This window comes from Lagopus muta, chromosome 7 (genome assembly GCF_023343835.1).
Source record: "Lagopus muta isolate bLagMut1 chromosome 7, bLagMut1 primary, whole genome shotgun sequence".
In the NCBI taxonomy this organism is placed as follows: domain Eukaryota; kingdom Metazoa; phylum Chordata; class Aves; order Galliformes; family Phasianidae; genus Lagopus; species Lagopus muta.
In genome coordinates this window covers 49,053,048-49,072,210 of record NC_064439.1, presented here as the reverse complement: position 1 = coordinate 49,072,210, position 19,163 = coordinate 49,053,048, and the positions used below count along the sequence as shown (strand labels likewise).

Below are 19,163 nucleotides of genomic sequence, written 5' to 3'. Positions count from 1 at the left end.
CACCCTGCTCCTGCTAGAAGACCTATTTCTGGTACAAGTCAGGATGTTGTTGGCCTTTTAAGCTGCCTGAGCACACTGCTGGCTCATGTTCAGCTGATCATCAAACAATATACCCAGGTCCATTTCTTTCACACAGTCTTCCAACTGCTCTGCCCAAAGTCTGTATAGCATTGCCTGGAGTTGTGGTCAAAGCGCAGGACCCAGCTCTTGGTCTCGTTAAACTTCATCCCATTGACTTCAGCCCAGCAGTCCAACCTGTCTAGATCCCCCTGAAGGGTCTTCCTATCCCCAGGCAGCTCAATACTTCCTCCCAGCTTGGTGTTATCTGTGCACTTACAGAGGATGCACTCAGCCCCTTTGTCCAGACCATCAGTAAAGGTATTAAACAGAACAGGCCCCAACACTGACCCCTGGGCAGCACCACTTGTGACTGGTCACCAGCTGGATTTAACTCCGTTCATCACCACTCTCTGGGCCTGGCCCTCCAGCCATTATTTTACCCAGCAAAGAGTGTACTTGCCCAAGCATGGGCTATCAGCTTCCCCAAGAGAATATTGGGGGAGACAGCATCAAAGGCTTTGCCTTCATCAACAGCCTCTCCCTCATTCACTAGGTGCATCACTTGATTGTAGAAGGAGATTAGATTGGTCAAACACGAACTGCCTTTCAAGAACCCATGCAGACTGGGCCAGATCCTTCAGTTGTCCCACATGTGCTGCGTGGTCTCACTCAAATAGATCAGTTCCATAACCTTTCCCGGCACCAAGGTCTGGCTGACAGGCCGTAGTTCTCTGAATCCTCCTCATAACCCTTTTGTACATTAATAAGCCTCTAATCCTCTCAGATCTCTCTAATCGACCAGAAATGCTGATAGATGGTGGAAAGCTGCTTGGGAATCACTTCTGCCAGCTCTCTGAGCATCCTCAGGTGGATCCCATCTGTCCCCACATACTTGTGACAGTCCAGTATGGTGCAGTAGGTCTCCAACAGTTTCCATCTGAATCACAGGGGAATTGTTCTGCTTCCCATCTGAGACTTCCAGGTCAGGGGTAGAGTACCCCAAGGATAATTTTTAAAGACAGATGTAAAGAAGGCATTGAGAACCTCGGCCCTTTTCCTTATCCTTGGTGGTCATGTTCCCCACCACATCCAGTGAAGGATGGAGATCCTCCTTAGCACTTCTCTTACTGTTCTAATATTGTCAGAATTTTTTTTCTAGATCTTATTTTTTGCCATTAAATGAATTTATAAGGCGACTGAATTTATTTCACAAAACCTGTTAACGTTTCAGAATCATGCATTCAGTCTAAATTCAACAACTCAGAGCAAATGGCTTGAATTCTGCTGTCCAACATTACAGTCACTGAAAGTAAAGAGGAACAAACTTTATGAGTTTGCAAAAGTACAGAAGTCATCTGAAAGGATAAATCAAGCTTACCAACACATTCCTTTTCCATACCTTACCTGGCTTTGCTATGGGAACCACAGCAGAACTGAGAGATTCACTGGCTGGGGACATCGTGCCCATCTGTGCTCTGCTGCTGTTGGCCTGGGCTATAGCACACACTCACTTACCTGATCCCACAGTATTCCATCTGTAGATCCTCTGCTCTGCTTATCTGTGGAGAAAAGAAGACATCACCAGTGTAGGTGCCCTCTCTGGATATAGAAACATTCCTAGTTTTGCAGATGGAGTGATGCCCAGTGGTGCAAACATATTTTCTTTCTTCCTTTTTTTTCTTTAAGCTTTTAACTATTTTTGTATTGAACTGATGCGAAATTACATGAACTCTGATCATGTGAATAATACATGAGATTTAAGACAAACACATGAAAGTTTATTTTTCATGTCAAACAATTCTTTATTTTTTATGGTACAAATTAAAAGTGACAGATCTGAAGCTGTTAAGAAATACACAAAGTGCAGCTTTACTGACCATACAGATATTGCTCTAGATTAAGTACAGTTTTTGTCAGTTTATTTATTTATTTATTTATTTTCATGTTAAGCAACCTGTGCAGATAAATCAGCTTTGGTTTCAAAGTCAGAGTAGTAAGGAGCTTTTAAATATCCAGTTTGGTTTCTCGGTCACAAGTCCACCACGCCAACTCCTTTTGGAATTAATTAGTACTTTTTAGCAACAAAACACAGTCCGTTTCATACTGCCATCTTTCCTCTGCATGCCCCATGCATGGAAAAACAGATCTCTTTGCAGTGCTTCATAAGTGACCCTGGTGACCATTCTGTAGATTATAGCACATAGGACAAAAAATAATAATAATAATAATAATAGTAATAATAATAATATCACTTTTTAACAATAAATAAACAAATGTGCCCACATAATCTCAAGTTGGAAACAAGCAAACCACATGACAAAAAGCTCATTACAAAATGTTATCCAAACAGATTTTACAGTCAAACATTGACATGGAAATTAATTTCCGCTCTTATCTTCTTGTTTGAATGTTGGTCAATAACTGGGTACAAGTAGAGTGCTGAGGTAAAACACTGATGAACAGTTTTATTTTTGTACTTCTTTTTTTTTTTTTTTTTTTTTTTTTTTTTTTTTAAATAGTAACAGTTTAGTATTGCGAGATTGTCAGCAACATTTAGCCATATCTATACAATGTGCATATACCTACATACATTGAGCTTTGGTCCAGCATTGAGAAGACGAGCAAAGGCATTTTACATATTTCTTTTTGGTTATAGCTTGAGTTCTTTGATACGCCTCTACTTGTTCCTTCCTAGCTCCTTTTTGCGTTCTTGTTCTCTCTACTTTTTTTTTTTACTTTTTTTTTTTCTTTTTTATTTTGTTAATAACATAAAGAAACTGGAACCATTTGAATGCATTGGATTTCTTCAACTGTCCAAAACAGCTTTTGAGTGAAAAAAAAACTTAAAAAGACAAAAATCATATCTGTAATTGAACCCTTGGTTCATTATTCAAATGATAATTTTATATATATATATATATATATATATTAAAAAATTCAATGATCAATAAATTGGAAAGCCATTAAACCTTCACACATGACTGAAGAGACTTCTGTTTCATTTGCTGGTAGCAATCTATCTTTTAGTCACATGCAAAATTAAAAGGTATTCAAATGTAATCAATAGATGAAAATTGTTTACACATGGAATCCAGAAATGTTGCCAGTAACGAAACAAAACAAAATATTTATGGCCCCCGAAAGATGTATGATTCACACGTAATTTATCTTCCTAAGAATCTGTTCAGGCACCATTTATGCCTCATAGCAAAAATTTGTTTATAAAAAAATGAATATACGAAGCATTACAACACTTTATAAATAATTTACAAAACATAATATAAAATTAGAAAACTGTAAAAAAAATCTCTGCACATGAATGACTTGAAGACTCTGGGATGAACACCATTTTTTCTTCCAAGCTGGCGATTTATATTTATTTCACATTTTCACTGTCCTAGTTATATCCCTCTGATATGTACTTTGGAACAGAAAAGACCTTATATAACCACTGCCAGCACATTTTTAAACATTTAGTATCTTTCTTATGTCGTTTAGTTAACTTTTCTTCTCAGGAGATTTTTTTTCATCACAAAATTTAGAGCAGTCTCTGGGAGAATCAGAAATTTTGTTTTTAGGCAACAAATGGTTGGATGGTTTTGTTCCCAGGCTGTTGATGACTGGCATGAGGGATGGGCAGATGCTCTCAAGGGTGGATGAACAAGTAAAATGTTTATGGCATCAATGGCCAGACAATTAGTCATGTGCTGGAGATGTGGGTAGGGTGTCCAATTCCAAATACTGTTTTTCCCTCCTCATTTCTGGGTGGTCTCCTGATCATTATGTAAATTGAATTATGGCTGTACGTTTAGCTCTGTTCGGTATAGGTAAACAGATATATCCATAGAAATTGGTGCCTGTGAATAGAGGGGAAAAAAGGTAACCCAGAGGGGCAGATGTTGCTGTTCTCTACTTCACATGCTTCACTTGGGTAAAGTGGCTTTTTTGGCCCTCTCAAAGTTTACCTGTGGTTACTGAGGTTTTTTTTTTTTTTTTTTTTTATGTTTTTTTTTTTTTTTTTCCCCCAGAAGATGTTTATATATCAGTAGTTGGAAAACAGTCAATAACAATTCTCACTCTCCTCCCATAAAAGCAATACTGAAAATATCCTTAAACATACCCTGCCGAAGCTTGAAGTCTAGGATGCATTCACTGGATACGAGCCCAGTCTGGAGTACTGAATACTTCAGCGCTCTCCAACCCTGACCTTTGAGAGTGCTCACATTTAGATGCAGTTTCTGGCACAGATGATAGCCTCAGAAGCTTTGAAACTCCACCAGTAATGAAACAAACACTCCACGTTACATGGCAAATCCCATTAATAAAATAGCAAGGGCTAGATTCAAAGCCCAGTTAAATCAATGGAAGTCTTTCTTTCACTGTGTTTTGGATATAGCCTTGAGTTCTTGAAAACATAATTCTGTGTGAGATGTGCTATTTGTAGACTCCAGCACTTTGGGAGCCTTCTTCAGCATCCTGGGCAGGTTAGCAAAAGTCCAGTACAACAACCCTGAAGTCAGTGAACGCAAGCAAAAGTTACACCAGCAGAATTTTACTCTATCATCCCTACAGCGAGGACCAAATAGCAAAGGCTAAGTTTTGGTAAGCTCTGCTTAAGACATAACTTCCATCCTAGTAATAGGCTGAATCTCACAGGCTGGAGCAGCTTTCATCACAAGATGAAAATCAAGGTGACCTTCATGGACCAGGATGCAGCCCACCTAGAACCAGCAACACTTTTCTCTCATGAGCCTTCTCATGCTCCTATGTCCAGTGTCCACAGTGCTTTAGCAGATGTCTGCCCTATCAAAATGGAAGTTATAGAAACAAATTGTCTTTAAAGAGAAAGCTCCTCATCTGAAACATATTGCAGCTCACCAACCTCACTATCCCCAAAAGATATTCAGTAGGTTTTCCTATATCCTGACAGTGGGCAAACGTCTATATCAGGATGAAAATAAATAAATAAAAAAGCAGAAGAAATGAAGCACTGCCACTGAGGCAGGCCATAGTAACACAACAATCAGAACACCCTCATCACTTCTTGGCCTGTCTGTCTGTTTCCATCAGAATCTCAGGAAATTTCTTTGGCTAGCAGACTTTGGAGAGAAATTGCTTCAAACAGAGCCTTGATAAAGACACAGTACTGTGCCAAGTGTGCAGTTTATGTTCATACTACAAATGAATTTTGGTAGCCTCTCAAGGTTCTTAACTAAAGGACTGAGAAATCCCAAGCTATGCAGCTGACAATGGGCTGCCAGTTTATCAGACACAATCTTAATCCTTTGTCCTCTATTGTAGTTCAGCATATGGGTATGAAAGTGTTCAGGTTGCACTTCTCTTTCTAAATATCTTCAAACAGTACTGGGTTATGGGATTGTAGGGAAAGGGTGGAGAATGAGCTGAAGGCAGCAAAAAGAGTCATTAAATAAAAAAAAAAAATCAAAAGTAGAAATGCCAACTGAGATTTACGCCCTTAGAAGACAAATACCAAACCCTGCAAATCACAATTAAAAAAATGATTTTTTGGCACCCAAACACTTGGAGATTGCATAACTGTCAGCTAAAAAAAAAACAAAAGAAAAGGAGGTGACCATGATGGAATGGCTTTGACACCTGTTTTACACACCTGCAGGGGTGTGACCATGGATGAGAGAAATTAATCCTGTTGTTTTCCTCTTTGCAAAATACAAATGTAAAAATTCGTAACACAGATTTACACCATTAAAAGAGTAGACTAACAATCTAGTTTGCAATTCCATGTTTCTGACTTTGGTTAATAGTTTTCTTAGTGAATCAGCACTTGATACCTGAAAGGCTACAATCACTCCTCCAGGTGGCAGGCTTGTATTCTCTTTTAAACAGATAAAAGGTTTTTTTTTCTTTTTTTTTTTTTCTTTTTTTTTTTTTTTTGCGTGTTTTCTTTTTTTTTTTTTTCCTTAAAATGTGTTCACATTTTCATAATATACAGAAAAAAGTCAGCAGTTATTTGGTTTACTTTAAGTCCATTAAAAAAAAAAAACAACAAAAAAAAAACAACTGGCTTTTTCTTTTTTTTTGGGGAACTAATTCTACGACACACACGCTAAGTGTTGTGCAGTTCTTTGTTTTGTTTTTATATAGGAAAACTCACGGACATTTATAAACTGTTCTGTCCTTCTTGTAGTTTTCTCAGTCATTTACTTACAAGGGTGATGAACAGGTATTTTCACAGAGTTCGAATGGTTAGGTTTCTGTCGGTGCAGGGTTTTTTTGTGTGTGGTTTTGTTTTGCTTTGCTTTTAGGAGTTTTCTTCCAGTGAGTCTGTTAAGGGCTCCATAGGAACTGCTGTCGCAGGCTCATGCTGTTTCAAACGTTTAATTGTGTTCTTCAGTGCTTGCCTCTTATTGCAGAACCAAACTCTAACTACTTCCCGGTCATAGTTCAGTTTCTCTGCAATCTCTGTCATTTCCTGCCCAGAGGGGTGCGTGTTCTTCTCAAAGTGAGCATTCAAGATCTCAAGGGCCTGTGGCGTGAATGAGGTACGCCTCTTGCGCTTTTTGGATGGTTCACTTCCGATAAACTCGGTAAGGTTCTGCATACCTGCTCGATGGCGGGCCTCAGCCTCAGCCATCCACCGCTCAAGCACCGGCTTTATCTTCTGGGCACTTTTAGGGGTGATGTCCAGCTTTTCAAACCTGGCAGGATACAAAAGGCCAGGGTTCAGTTTGGCTGTCAGACTGCTAGCTATAGTGTTCTCTTGGGCTTCCTGTGGTAGGAAAAAGTGGCTTCTCAGGATGGTGTGTCTGAGGGAAAATTGAGAAAGAAGAGTCTTACACTGATGCTCTGCCAGGGTGGGACTTCCTGCCTGCCTGACTAATTGACTGGCAGAGATAATTTACAATGGATTACCAAAACTAACAGATATCTATATCCATTAATATATATATAGCCAGATATTTAAACTATCACAAAACAAATACTACAACAAAATTCTAAGCACGCTGAATAATACAGGTTATGACTCCCATTTTCATATTTCTGACAATCTTCAAAACCCTTCAGGTTAAAATCTAATTACAGGAAATGACATCGAAGGCAATTGCTTTTTATCGTCTCTTCTTTGCGATTAATCCCTTTGTTTCCCTTCCCATCCCATCTGGTCCAAATACCACAGCTTTAATAACACAAACCAATGGCAGCTACTAGCCTCTGAATATCACATTTACTTTCCTTTCATTTTTCAGCAATTTTCACTGTTTGCAAGTTAACACTATATCCTTTTTCTGCGTCCGAAACAGATTCCCGTAGCTCCAGTGGTGTCCGGCTGAAACAGCTGGATGCTTTGCAATTATCTTCACTACCCCCACAATGCGCAAAGACAGACTCATGTTTTCCAGATGAAACCCAGCATAATAGTCTACTAATACGCTGTGGCACCAAGCTGGGTTTATTGTGGGATTTCTACAACCCGTACCAGAATGATATCATTTCCTGTAAATGAGGTCTTCTATATATCATTTTGCCATCAAAAGTCTTTTGCCAAACCAGATTTTACAAGTATTATAAGACATCTGGAAAAGCAGCTACACAAAGCTTTCATCTTTTCATAAACAAGCAGAAGAGCTGAGTTCATTCTTCAAGCCATGTAAGTTTTTGTTTCTTTTATTTTTCAGGTTCATACTCTCTTACTACGCATTAAAAATGTCTACACCCAATTCGTCTGATGCCACCCATTCATATTTCTCTACTTCACCCACGTCCCTCCCACACGCTGACATATTTAATCCAGGAGACAGTTACTGCCTGGTGCTGCTGCCCTCTCCAGCTTTCCCAGTACTCGAGCACCACTGCCACAGCTGATCACGCTGTGCATGGGAGATGAGACTGGCTGAGTCAATATCTCGGTGCAAAGCAACTCAATGGCTGGAGTTGGCAGCTTTAAGAGACTCTGTTTGGCGCATGGCAGCTGCAGGAAATACTTCAGCAACAAACAAAGCATTTCCCACAAACAAAAAAAGAGACGAAAATATAATAATAATAATTTCAAATAATAACACGCCTGGCATCCTAGTGTGGGACTGGCTGCAAGGTGTCCATCCTTGGCACCCAGTGATATTTGGGTTATGTTGGTCGTTCAGCTTGATTTCGTTGCTGCTCTTTCCATTGAATCTCCTTTGTTAACATTAAAAGAAATGTTGAAACTTCTACTTCTGAGTAGCAGCATACTGCCACTGGAACATAATAACGTGGTGTCTAACAAGAAATGCATAGTCATAGCAGATTATTACACCCCCAAATGATAGCCATCCTTAGGGGTCAAAGGAAAGAAAAACCACTATTACTTTGCAAATATCTGGGACCAACTTCTGCATCCAGTCGTGTTGTTCTTAGCCATTTACCCATTTACCCCTCAAATGTGGCAAAATTTGCCCTTTGTCAAAGGCTTCCATATGTCTTGGCTTTACTTAGCTGTGTCTATGCTCCAATTTCCTCTTTATTTGGGTTTTCATGATAATACATTAGCAAAGAACCCTTTTGCGTAGTAAAATTCAATAATCCCCACTGGTTTTCTCGGGCATGAGGTAGATTGAGGAAATTAGGAGACGGCAAATTAGGCACAGGCAAAAGGAACTGCAATTTATCACTTAGAAGTATTGTTTATTAAAGAGTATCTTCAGGCTACAAATTGGCAATTGCCAAAAACTCCACCTGTTTTAGGCATTCTTTACCAACTGACCATAAGAAAGAAAAAAAACTTAAGCAACAGGGAGCAATAGCATTCGTATCATTGGCTTTGCTTGTTAGTGTTGATACTGCAGAACATGTTGTTTGGAATAACGATATACAAGTCTTGCAACAAATTTCCCAGCAGTAGTATCCTTGTATAGACTGAATAAAGGTTATTTTCTACAGGGAGGTATCTTATAAGAAAAAACAGTAGGGGAGGCCATAGAAGTGAGAGGATCCTATGGAGCTTTTTGTATTTAACAACAATCAATGGGTTTTATGGAAAATCATTGAGCAAAATGTGAGCTGCAAGCTCACTACCCCATACTGATGTTATTTATAACCTTAGTCTTAAACTGCAGGAAAAGTACACTTCCGTTCTATGGGGAATACATTAAAAGTATAAAGAGCAGATAAAAAGACAGAACATTTCATGGATCACCAAGAACAAAATCCACTTAAATGAGCTTAGAGTTGGTTTCTTGGCTTTCACTGATGGAGTAGGACTATAAGGCATTGCCCAAGAGGAAAAAGCTGTTACCTAAGTGTGTTTGTTACCTCATGCATAAACATGGCATTACTGTAACACACATACATGCATGTACGGTGTTTGCTTCTAACTAACTCTGTCACGACTGTATTACTATTTCCCATGATTAGGGCACATTTCTAGTCCTGCTTTGCATACATGGGTTGTCTGTTATTTTTTAATTAATTACTTATTTATTAATATATATTTAGGTGATAAAAGATGAATAGCTGCTGATTTGCAAGATAGCAGGAAAGATACTTTTTTTCCCTTCTGTGTTGCCTAGTTAAATCATTAACATCCTATATACGAAGTGCTAACCACAGTAATACAGGTTTTAACTTAGCAGGGGTGCAGCCATGAAATATTTGTTCAGTAACCCTATCTGTAGCAAATGGCACAGTATGAAGAGGGTCAGCTGGTGCTTATCCAGCACCAGCAGGGTTTCCAACTTGTCTACTGAATTAAGTCTCTGTGCTAGGAACACTGCTTCTCACTTGTTCAAAAAGTAGAAGGGAAGAAAAAAAAACAAAAAAAAAAGAATGTAGAAGGGGGAAAAAAAAAAAAGACCAAAGTTACTTGAGGGCTACACAAGAAGAACATCTTATCTGCCAAGATACCAACATATCGGTGAGTTTAAATCCCTGAAAAAAATAACACATTCTAAAAAGATATGACTCCAACCTGAGCATGCTCCTCATGATAAACTGAATAATTCTGAAGAACAAAGAGAGGAGAGGAGAGTTTATGATGTAACTTGTTACCTGCAGATGGCAGACTGGCTATAGGCTGGGCCTTCGGTGGCGCTTAGGGCTTGGCCAACTTGAGTCTGGGTCAGGCCAAGGGACAGGCGCCGGATTTTAAAAGCTTTGGCAAATTCTCGGATTTCTTCCAGATTCACCCCATCCACTTCTCCAGTGGCTGTTTGAGGATCTGTTGAAATATTTTTTGAATTGTGTCAGTTCTTCACGTCATGTATGAGTGGGTTATGGCTTACACCATATATTTCACTGTCATGTTAATTTATTTTTCGGTACTTGTCTCTTTCTCCCATAAACAGAAACGGGCTCGCTTTGCCAGGTGTGTTATAAAGGATGTTCAGGTTGCTAAAATCTAACAAAGCAGCAATGCTTCCAGGTGGTGGTGAAAGATGTTCAAAGACATCATCGCTGAATTCCTGAAAAATGGGCAAGCTCCCCTCAGCGCGAGGGGTTGGCTGGGGTCCTCACTGCCATCTGGGCTTCACAATCTTTCCTCCCACTTCTGACAAGTCATGTTCCCTGTTCCCCCTTCTCACTGCATGCACAAGACAGGCTTCTGTCAATGTATTTATTTGCAGTCTGTGGGGAGTGCAAAACACACGCACAAACTGCTTGGGTTTTTAACTTGAAAGCAAGACTTTCCATTTCATCTAAAATAACTGTCAAATAAGGAGATTTACAAACCTTCCTTCCCTATTCTACAATACTCAGCCCAAACCACTAGTCAAACACCCAAACTAACCCATCAAAAGAACAAGCTCAAACAAAAAGCACACCCTTCCTCATTTAAAAATCGTATTTCAAAATACGCCCTTGTGAAAAGCAGCCTTTCAGTTTTCCTTCTGCCTCCCATCAGGCTGATAATCAAGGAGCGGTGTATTTGCAACATCAGCCATTAGGCTTTGGATGGTAATGCTGCACAATTTTTTACTTTTACATTAGCCCCTCAGAAGATAATGCTTATGATGCTGTGAGAGTAAATCTGTCCTCGCTCTCCATAGTGGTTTTACTGACACAGAAGCCTTTGTCCCTGAAAGGGCACATAATAAAGCATGTCTACCGCAGAAAAGCTCCTTTGGTGCTGGATAACTCAGCCAATTTAGGACTTATCAAGGGAGATGACACAACAGCTGGAGAATGGAACTTTTTTCTCCCCAAGCTACTGATCCCTGGCTAAATGAAAGCGTTTGCCAAGCCAGAGACAGCATGGGACTTGGATGGTGGAAGATTTCAAAGTGTTGTGCAATACTGCGTGTAGTGAAGCCATTCTCCCAGCGAGATATCTCTATTGTTCTTCACCTCATTTCTCAGACTTCTTAGGTGAAAAGTTTGCAGCACAATAACCCATCAATTTCTGTAAATACAAGCAGTTGTCCAAGGACAATGCTAGCCTGCGTTACTATTTTGAACCCTATATTACCCTGGCTCCTGCTAGTGCTGCTACAGCTAAGGGCATGTCAGCATTACAGCAACAACAATTTTATTTTCAGTGGCTTACAAACCTGATGTAAAATTCCCTTATGGTGGAAATGTCCTATAAGAAATCTTTCAGTCCAATAATAGAGACAGAGGGAAGAGACTTCTCTGCTATGAACTTATCCTATATTGATTTGAAGACTGATTGATAAAAGCTTGTGTAGCAATTTTAGAATACACATATATATAGTCAGGAACCACGTGAACTAAGAATACAGGTAAACAAACGTAAAGGCTGAACCTCATGTTGGCAATACTCAACACTCATCCTGTCAGTATGGTACAGCATCTGTACACACATCAATGCACTCAAATTGTATAAAGTTAGGAAACATATTATTTACTTATAAGTAGTGGGAGGCTAAGGTAGGGCTACTTGGTTTTTAAAGTAATTGCCTTTGTGGACGTGAAATGTTCCTCATCCTATATACAGTCTACCTCTCATACCAGATGTGATTTTCATAAGCACAGAGTGGAGCTGGTTGCTTATCAGCCCTTTGGTTCTCTGGATGGCGACAGATAAATTTACAAAATCTCATAAATGATAATGACCTCAGGTTCACTTTTGTAAAGGGCACTAAGACAGTGAGTTTTCTCACCTCTTTTCTGCATTTTAAGGCCTCTGACTAGAGGGATGTTACAAAGCACAGTTCAGATGTTCCCAGAGAATGCTTGAATTAGCAAACTTTATTGCTGCTGTCACCTGTAGTGCTCCAGCCCCCCGAATTGCTGTTAGGAATATAGAGGGAGGTAAGAAACTTAAGGGATTCTATGCTTGCTCATGTTTACATAGAAGTTCTTCCAAGTTCTGCTGAATTCTTCTGGTATGACATTGTTATAACACTAAGTATCATGGGAAGTCCTTTCCTGCACAGGGATCTTGGACAAGAGAGAAATTGGACAGAGCTCTCCTAAACATGATAAAAGAACCCCTGTGATGTACTTCAGGAATACGGAAGTACATCTTTATTTATGGTGCAGTATCTGTTGAGAAAAAGGCTTCATTCTTATATAGTATCTTTGGGAGAAGGAAAGTGCTTACAGAGGTGGACACAAATGCTGAAGCCTTTTATCTCTGCACTCGAGGGAAAACAGTGTTTCTATCAAATCAGAAACACTTCTACTGCAGGTATGATTCAAAGCCATTAGAAAACCATAGAAGTAGTCCCTTGATTTCTATCAGCTCCATACTACTCAAGTAGTACTATGAAGCCCTCTCTACTGATATCATCATGTAACATCACCTATCTGTTTTATTCTATTGTCATTAAAATGTCATCAATACATAATCTTGGACTTTGTGGACTAATTTATCCATATGCAAAAATATAATCAAATAAGTAATGGACTTGGTTTCAATACGTTTTAATCTTTCAAAACAGTTAAGTGTAGAGTTTACTTCACATTTTAGGAAGAGTTGTTGATTGAAGACTGTAATTAAACTGGTACTTTTTAAATTAAGTGGATTTCTTGCTGTATGGGAACTGCTGAGTCACGGCCTGAACCTCTGATTGATCACCTGAGATGAGCCATGAGTCAGCCAAAGGAGCACAGGTGAAGGCAATTCACCTATTTAAGAGGCAATAGACCTATTTAAGAGCTGGCTACCAGTGGGGAAGGATCTTTTCTGGAGATTACTTCTACTGGTGTTTTGTGGGTGAGCCCAGAATAAAGGTATGCCTTCCATTTATTCTCTATTGTTATCATAGCCTACTTTGCATAACCCTCTTGTTTATTTTGTGATTATAACAGCCTGATATTCTTCGATTATACACTTGCAAAAGACTGTACAGAGACAAGAGGAAAATGAAGAATGCCAATCTCACTAAGTGGTTAGGATCTACAGTAACAATATTTAGAGTGAAGATTCCAAATGTATGTTATGGCTTCATACTCTATGATTGTTATGTTTGTGAAACTAATAGGCCCTGGAAAAAGATGAGAGTTTTCTGGGACTACTACATGAAACATACATAGAGCAAAAGAACAAAAAGAAGTCCAACTAAGATTCCACCGAATGTCCTGGTGGATAGAGAAGGTGGACAAGCAGAGCAGAAGAAAAAAATCCATGGGTTCTTCTGTACTAAAAATTTCCTAAAAACTGAAGGGAATACTACTTCCCTCCCACTTCTGAATTCTAATATGAACGTTCTTTAAGTTTCCAATGCTTGCAAATTCTCTGGTGATAGGAAGGAGTTGCACTCCAAAGGAGAAAGCAAATTTCTGTAGTGTAGAGTTCTACTGTGGAAGGGATTACAGGGGTTGGTATCCCCGGTCAGACAGGAGGAGGAAGAGCTGGCAGAGAAAAGCCAATGAAATATAATGTGGATGATAGAGGCAGGACAAAGCACTGTTAATGGGAAATATAGTGGAGCTCAGGGGAAAGAGAAGAATAATTTGTATGTGAGAAGCGTTTTAATTTTATAGTATCAGATGACAGTAAAATGAATTTGGAAAGAAAAAAGGAATGTCATTGAGACCCACGTCCCAGCATATGAGGGGAAGAAAGTGATTTCCACAAAGAAAACCTATGCTAGAAAAGGTAAGAAATGAGAAGAGGGATATATCTGTGAACAGAAAAACTAAATAACATATAAAATGAGGAATGGTAATATAGAGTTAAGTGAAGAGAAAACAAAGAAGAATAAAGAGAACAGAGATGGGATAAGACAATACAAAGAAACTGCACAAAAGGGACATGAAGAATGGAAATGAATCTTGCAGCCATCTAGGCCGACCATATTTTAAAATGTTCTTTCTCTGGTAGTAATCATAATTATACGTATTAAGAAGAACTAGCATTGGTTGATGGTGAAGGATGATGAGGTGAGGATAAGACAAAAGGGAAAAGCTATGAAGCATGAAACAGGTCAAGAAATAAAAAGTCAAGAAACTTAAGAAAAAAGAAGGGTAAATAAAAAAAAAATACAGGGCATCGCAGGAGGAATAAATGTATAAAATAAATGAAGAGAAGTAGTAAGAGATAAATGATGATTTTTTTTTTTAATTAGAAAATATTTTTAAAAAAAATTGCAAAAAAAATACAGGAAAACTTGATCAGAATGAAGAGTGAAAGGAATTGAAACAGAGCATGGAACAGTAAAGTTATTCAAGCCCAATCCTGACTTGTTTCTCATGGTCTCTTAGTAATTTCAGAGATGTGGCATGACCTCTTGTGGAGTTATTCTTTTAGCAGGTGTGCACAATCTTGCCTCAAGCAATTATTTAGCTACTGAAGTAGCAGCAAACACTCCAGTTTGTGGTTTGCTATGCTGTGTAGAATATGCTGGACAACTATCAAGTATCTCTCTGATTTCTGAGCATGTGAGAACTCTACGCAAAAATGGCAGAAATGTACTGATATTTCCCTCACATTACGTGCTCTGTTGGGTACTTGGGACTGAATGAAGCCTGAAAAATAAATTTACAAGATCAATGCCCAAACTTCTTATTCCTGCATAATCATTGCCACAGTTTTTACAGGGAATTTCTGTGAATGCCCTCTCCCTTTGGAACACTCTTAAGATCCAAGTCTCATCCCTCAGTATAAACGTGTGAAATGTATATTCTTCACCACAAGTTTCCCACCTGTTGATTTAATTTCCTTGAGGTTTGAACAAGGAAGAAGCACTCCAAGTATCTTCTCAGTGCTATTCATTCTCACTGGCAGGGTATTCAATAAGGCCAATTTTGCTTGGCATTTGCAATATAAGACAAATTTCAGCTCAGCCATTTCTGAAAATTAGGTTAATAAAACATGCTGTTTTGCCTAGGATGAAAAAAAAGAATTGTAACAATTTCAGTTGTTTTATAACCTTCAGTTCTTGATTCACCACCTTGATAGCTGTCAGAAAGTTAACATTTAAGACAGTAATGGAGTTCTTGCCATCCTGAATAAAACTGTCTCAAGTAAGTCCAGGCAAGTGAGCCTCCAAAATTCCTCTTTCCTCAATAGAGATTTGTTAGACCTCTGTGTAGAATCTCCTTTGAGGTTTTCTCTTTACTGAGCCTAGGACTAGAGAATGTGGAGAAGAACCCCCTCCTGCTGTGGTTGTGGCGCTGGCTGTAGGCCAGGATGGCAGTAAGAATAGGGAGGCCAAACTGCCTTTCTTCCTGGTGATCATTTTCCACAATCTTCCAATGGCTTTCAGGGAGGGCTGAAGTAGATTTAGATGCAAAGGGGGCAATAATTAACCTTGAATCTGAAGAAAAAGAAATGATGGAAGATGAAGACTGTAAGAGGCAGAGATATGAACTTGGATCTGAAGAAGGGATAGCCTGATTGTGCAGAGAAGAAAGTAGGAGTCACTTGGGCAGAGGACAGAAATTAGGGGAGAAAAGAGAAAGCACTTGTGTTAAAGCAAGGCAGGAGATTACGTTGATTAGATGGTAGAAATGATGCAGAGATGACCTAGGGACAGAGGCCAAATAGGAGCTGGAAGAGGACTGAAATGAGAAGAGGAAATGAGGGTTCATGGATGATGTGGAAAGAATAGAAAGGAGATGGCTGAGGAAAAGAAGTACCGAGACCCTGGGAATGCAGATATGTGGAGAACAATGTGAGAAGGTAATGAGAGTGGAGCAGAACAAGTACTACGGGAATCAAGTTTGAGAGGAATGAGTGAAAAAGGCCTATATTCATTAAAGCATCTTCCCCATTCAACCAAACTGATAATCCTATGTCTTGTATGCCTCTGCCTCCATGAACACAGCACATTTCATTCCCTTTTAGAGTAGGAAAATAAGATGATAACACAACCTATCTGCTTCTTCATCCTTTCAACTGACAGAAGCTCTCAAATCTCCAGGTGGAAATATAATCTCACCAAACAACTGACTTATGTTACTATTCTGCTTTTGTGAAAGCCTTGAAATATATCCAAATAAAAAATGAAGTTAAGAGAATAGCCTTAGAGTCATATAAACACTGAAAAGTTACAGAGTAGTAGGACAACAGTAGCCTACCATCCTTGTCTGAGTACCAGGCCAGTTTTTTTCCACAGATTCCTGTCTTGTCCAGTGCACAAGATGAATGTACTTCATTATGGAGAAAGTGATCGAAGTATTGTCTTTTTACTTCTTCAGTGGGTGGCCCTAGACCTCTGCTAAAGCTCTTCACCAAAGGCATAGTTATTCGTTTCCTCTTGAGCTTCTAGATTTTTTGAAATCTTAATTTATTTCCTTGTGTTTCTACAAGATGAGGGTCTTCTCCTTCTCATTCACAGACAAGTGGGCAGATATTAAGGCAAAAGGCATTTTTAGCTACCCTGTCAAGGTCAAGCAGAAGATGAATTTTTAGACTGTGACTTTAAATGGTTCTTTATACAGTTCCACAGTGGAAGTGCACTTTGAATTGTAACTGCGAGTACCAGGTTCTTCTGTAAATTAAAGTCAGGAGTTTCAAGCTGGAAATTGAGGGAGCACTTGTGGAAAAATCAGTTGCAAGTGACTTGCCTGCAATTGCACCACAATTATGCGGTAGATAGATCTACAACTATTCAGCCCTCTGCTGCCAGAAGCAAGACCGCCTTTTGCCCTTCAAGTCCCTACCTCAAATGTTACACACAAACAGGGGAACAGTTTCGTGAACCAGATAGAGAATAAATGCTGGGACAAAAGCTTTCCTTACTGTGTGATTCATCCTTTGAAAAATGCCATTGGAAATTCACAGAATGAAGGATGAGAAAAAAGTGATTCTGTGATGTTAATCACTATATACTTGGTTATTAAAAAATACGTGTTCAAAGAGGAGCTAGATACAGTTGCCCAAACTACTCTTTTTCTAGCATCTCCTAACCTCTGAGTGATTTATGTTATGAAGTTAAAAGGGCTTCTTCCATGTTATTTTTATTGTGTAGGATGCTTACCCATATGGGGAAATTCACTGGAACATCTATTGAGGTTTAGAGTACCCCTCAATAGTTATTCTAGATCTTTTTTTACAAGAGTGTCTACAAGGGAAACTATTCTGGACCAGCCAGAAGTAGTTTTTATTCTACACTTGCTATTTTAGTCAATTTTCCCACATAGATAAGATATCACCTTATGTATTTTTAGTGTGAAGCTTCTTATTTGCCTTCTTTCTACAAGCTTGTCTACATGAGAAAATTTACTAGTAGAACTAGAATTTTATAGTAGTCTATTTCAGTATAATTATATCTATATCTATATATCTTATGTACCTACAGCTCTCCATTGAGGTGTATTTGTTCCAGAATAGAAATATTCACACTGGGAATTAACACAAGCGTAATTTTATTATAGAATATCCTGAGTTGGAAGGGACTCATAGGGATCATCGAGTCCAACTCCTGGTGACCCAAAAATCAGACCCTATGTCTGAGACCATTCTTCTTGAACTCCAGCATCTTGAATCCATGGCCACTGCCCTGGGCAGACCTGTTCCATGCCCACCACCCTCTGGTGCAGTCCCTGTCCCTATCTCCAGCTACCCCTCCCTATATTATCATGATATTATCACTATATTATCACTCACTATATTATCTCCATATTATCACTATAGTTCTGCTAGTAACTTCTCCATACAAACAATTTCTGAAGTAACCCAACCAAGATTTTGAAATGTTTTCCAAGCCCTTCCTTAGCTTGCATCAGCCATACATTTCACGTTAGCAATACAACACAAATTACACTATTTGTTCATTTGAAATTTGCACACGTAGTTTTCTTCTAATGAAGTCATGCAATACTGATAGATATTGGCAGATGTGCCAAAAATTGTTAATGCTTTTATCCATACTTCTAACCTGTTGTTTTCGCTATATAAAGACCAAAGCTAATCAGGCAATAGTGAAGACTCTGAAATGTGTGATCTGAAAGAAGGGGCTGGTCAGAGGTCAGCTGTTACAATCCTAACAACAAAACTGAAGGTAGCTGTTCACAGCATCCTTTTCTCTCCCACATCTAACAGTTCTTAGTTGCTCAAACTGCATAAGCTTCTCCTGCCAAAAAAGTTCTCTCATCTAATGCTAGGGTTTGTAAAACAGTTTGCTACAATAACTAAGCAAACAAATACTAACAAACAAGCAGAATAACCGAAAGTAGAAGGGGCTGCCCTCCAAACATGAAGCGGTGTAATTCATTATACTGATTTAAAACATTCACATTAGCGAAGAATGTAAACTACATTCGAGTTTTAAGAATTGTCCAGTGTTAACAAAGTCAGTTAACAGCTGCTACCATTTTTATGTGCATATTAAGCATTTTTTTGTGATTCCTCAAGGTATGTTTACCTTAAGTCCCATCTGTCACAGCACTGAGTTTTTATTGGTACAAGTTACTCTAGTTAGCAATATACAATCTGATACACGGGAAACATAAAAGAAGTAAGGAAAGCAGATCAGGAAACTCAGCAGTGAGAAGGACAAACAGAGTGGAGAAGCAAGGAGAGCCAGGGAGCAATACTTACTGCTGACTAACTGGCCAACACTCAAAGCTGAAGAAGAGGAGGATGAGGAGGAAGAAGAGGAAGCCTGACGAACTGGGCTTTGAGACATAGATGCTTGACTGTGAGCCAAATGCAGGAGATTGGGCTGTGAGGCTGCTTGTCCCACTTGCGTCTGGGAGGGCTGATGGAGCTATATGTTAAAATGTAAAAATAGGTATTT

General features: G+C 39.0%; 1 protein-coding gene across 2 annotated transcripts in view; it reads right to left on the bottom strand.

The window, feature by feature from the left end:
- Positions 1 to 6,169: 6,169 nt before the first annotated feature.
- POU6F2 (POU class 6 homeobox 2) overlaps positions 6,170 to 19,163 on the bottom strand; it is a 303,094-nt gene continuing 290,100 nt past the window's right edge. For both annotated transcript variants that reach the window (XM_048951249.1, XM_048951250.1), the window contains exons 8-10: positions 18,965 to 19,133; positions 10,063 to 10,231; positions 6,170 to 6,845 (exon numbers count right to left, since the gene is read on the bottom strand). In XM_048951249.1, coding sequence (XP_048807206.1) covers positions 6,341 to 6,845; positions 10,063 to 10,231; positions 18,965 to 19,133 — 843 coding nt within the window. In that variant the 3' untranslated portion in view covers positions 6,170 to 6,340. The remainder of the gene's footprint in view (positions 6,846 to 10,062; positions 10,232 to 18,964; positions 19,134 to 19,163) is intronic.